Genomic DNA, 1,297 nt, shown 5'->3' with positions numbered 1-1,297 from the left:
AACCCAACCCATTCTGGGATTCTCTGAACTTACAGTAAACACTGCTTGGAGGTTGTTCAGTTTCTCAATTTCTTTAGGCATCCCATTGCTGCCCCAACGAACCAGGTAATTTTCACTGCAAAGAAAGGGAGAAAAAGTAAATTTTAACAGATCACCACCTGACATCTTCATTGCCTGGCAAAAGCCCAACTGCATTTTGATATTTTAGGAATATTTGACGAATCTTTTATCCCAAAATGACTCTGAAGTGACTCACTTAATGCAGGATGGGGTGAGCCCTGGCAGCTGATTCCCCGGACAGTTCCCACTGCATGGCCACACCTGATAACTGCAGTGATGGACACAGAGTGTTCCTGACACAGAACTGCCTCCCTGATAAAGCTCCTCATATCCTCCCAACTCTTCAGATGTGAACTGGCACTGACTGGATAGCAAACATCATTTAAATCCATGATTTACTGGGAAACAATTAATAAAATGCTTAACCAAGACTTGCAGCCACAGCAGAGAAAGTTAAGAATATAAAAAGACAATGTGGGATCAAAGAAATACCCAGCTTTAGGAGGGACAGTGCCTGGACTTCTTATCTCTCCAAAATTCATTCCAAAGTAATTGGAATTCATTTTCCCCCACTGGGGCAGCAACCAACAGAACTGGAAAACATCTGCTGGATCTCCCTTTCTAACCTGCTGAGTTCTATGAATGATCAGCCTGATGACTAAATTGCTTAAGAATTTCCAAAAAGAGCCCCTACCTGATGAATTTGGAGAGGTCAGGGTCATAGAGGCTCATCAGCAGCTCTGCATCTTCCCCAATGTTGCAGACGAAGTTCTTGAAGTTCACATAGAGGCTGTAAGTGTGTGTGGAGTTGAATATTGGCTGTCCCCGGAGGTCCAAACTCTGCTGCAGAGACTGCAAAGAATTCCACATTTCCATTATATTTTATATTTCCCCTATGAACAAACACGGGAGATTTAGTTCTGCTGCCAGGAGAGCACAACATTAAGAAGAATATAAAACCTGAAAAACTCAGTGACTGAAGAGGGCAAACCAGGGACACTAGAGGTACCTTCTCCTCCTGGATCCTCTCATCAATCCTCTTGGATGCAGTTTCATGGGCCTTGAAGAGGGAGATTGTGCTGGTCTCATCTGGGTCCAGGATGTTCCCGTTGTCATCTCGGACAACCAGGTCCAGACCCAGGATCCTGGACAGCCCCAGGAGACAAAAAAACAGCCAGAATGTGGGAGCAGCAAAGATCAAATCACTGCCCCTGCTGCCAGTGCTCAACATCTCACT

The 1,297-nt window shown here is 44.9% G+C and overlaps 1 protein-coding gene across 1 annotated transcript; it reads right to left on the bottom strand.

Moving 5' to 3' along the window:
- Nucleotides 1-33: 33 nt before the first annotated feature.
- LOC121359187 (dedicator of cytokinesis protein 5-like) lies at nt 34-1,205 on the bottom strand (the record flags this gene model as incomplete). The annotated part of the gene is made up of 3 exons (XM_041477966.1): nt 34-115; nt 755-912; nt 1,070-1,205. Coding segments are annotated over 3 exons (376 nt in total), but the record flags the coding sequence as incomplete, so codon positions are not given.
- Between the last annotated feature and the right edge of the window lie 92 nt (nt 1,206-1,297).

This window comes from Pyrgilauda ruficollis, unplaced genomic scaffold, assembly GCF_017590135.1.
Source record: "Pyrgilauda ruficollis isolate IOZ18807 unplaced genomic scaffold, ASM1759013v1 scaffold4239, whole genome shotgun sequence".
NCBI classification, from domain to species: Eukaryota; Metazoa; Chordata; class Aves; order Passeriformes; family Passeridae; genus Pyrgilauda; species Pyrgilauda ruficollis.
Note: the sequence above shows the minus strand (reverse complement) of the source record. Positions and strands in the feature narration are given on the sequence as shown.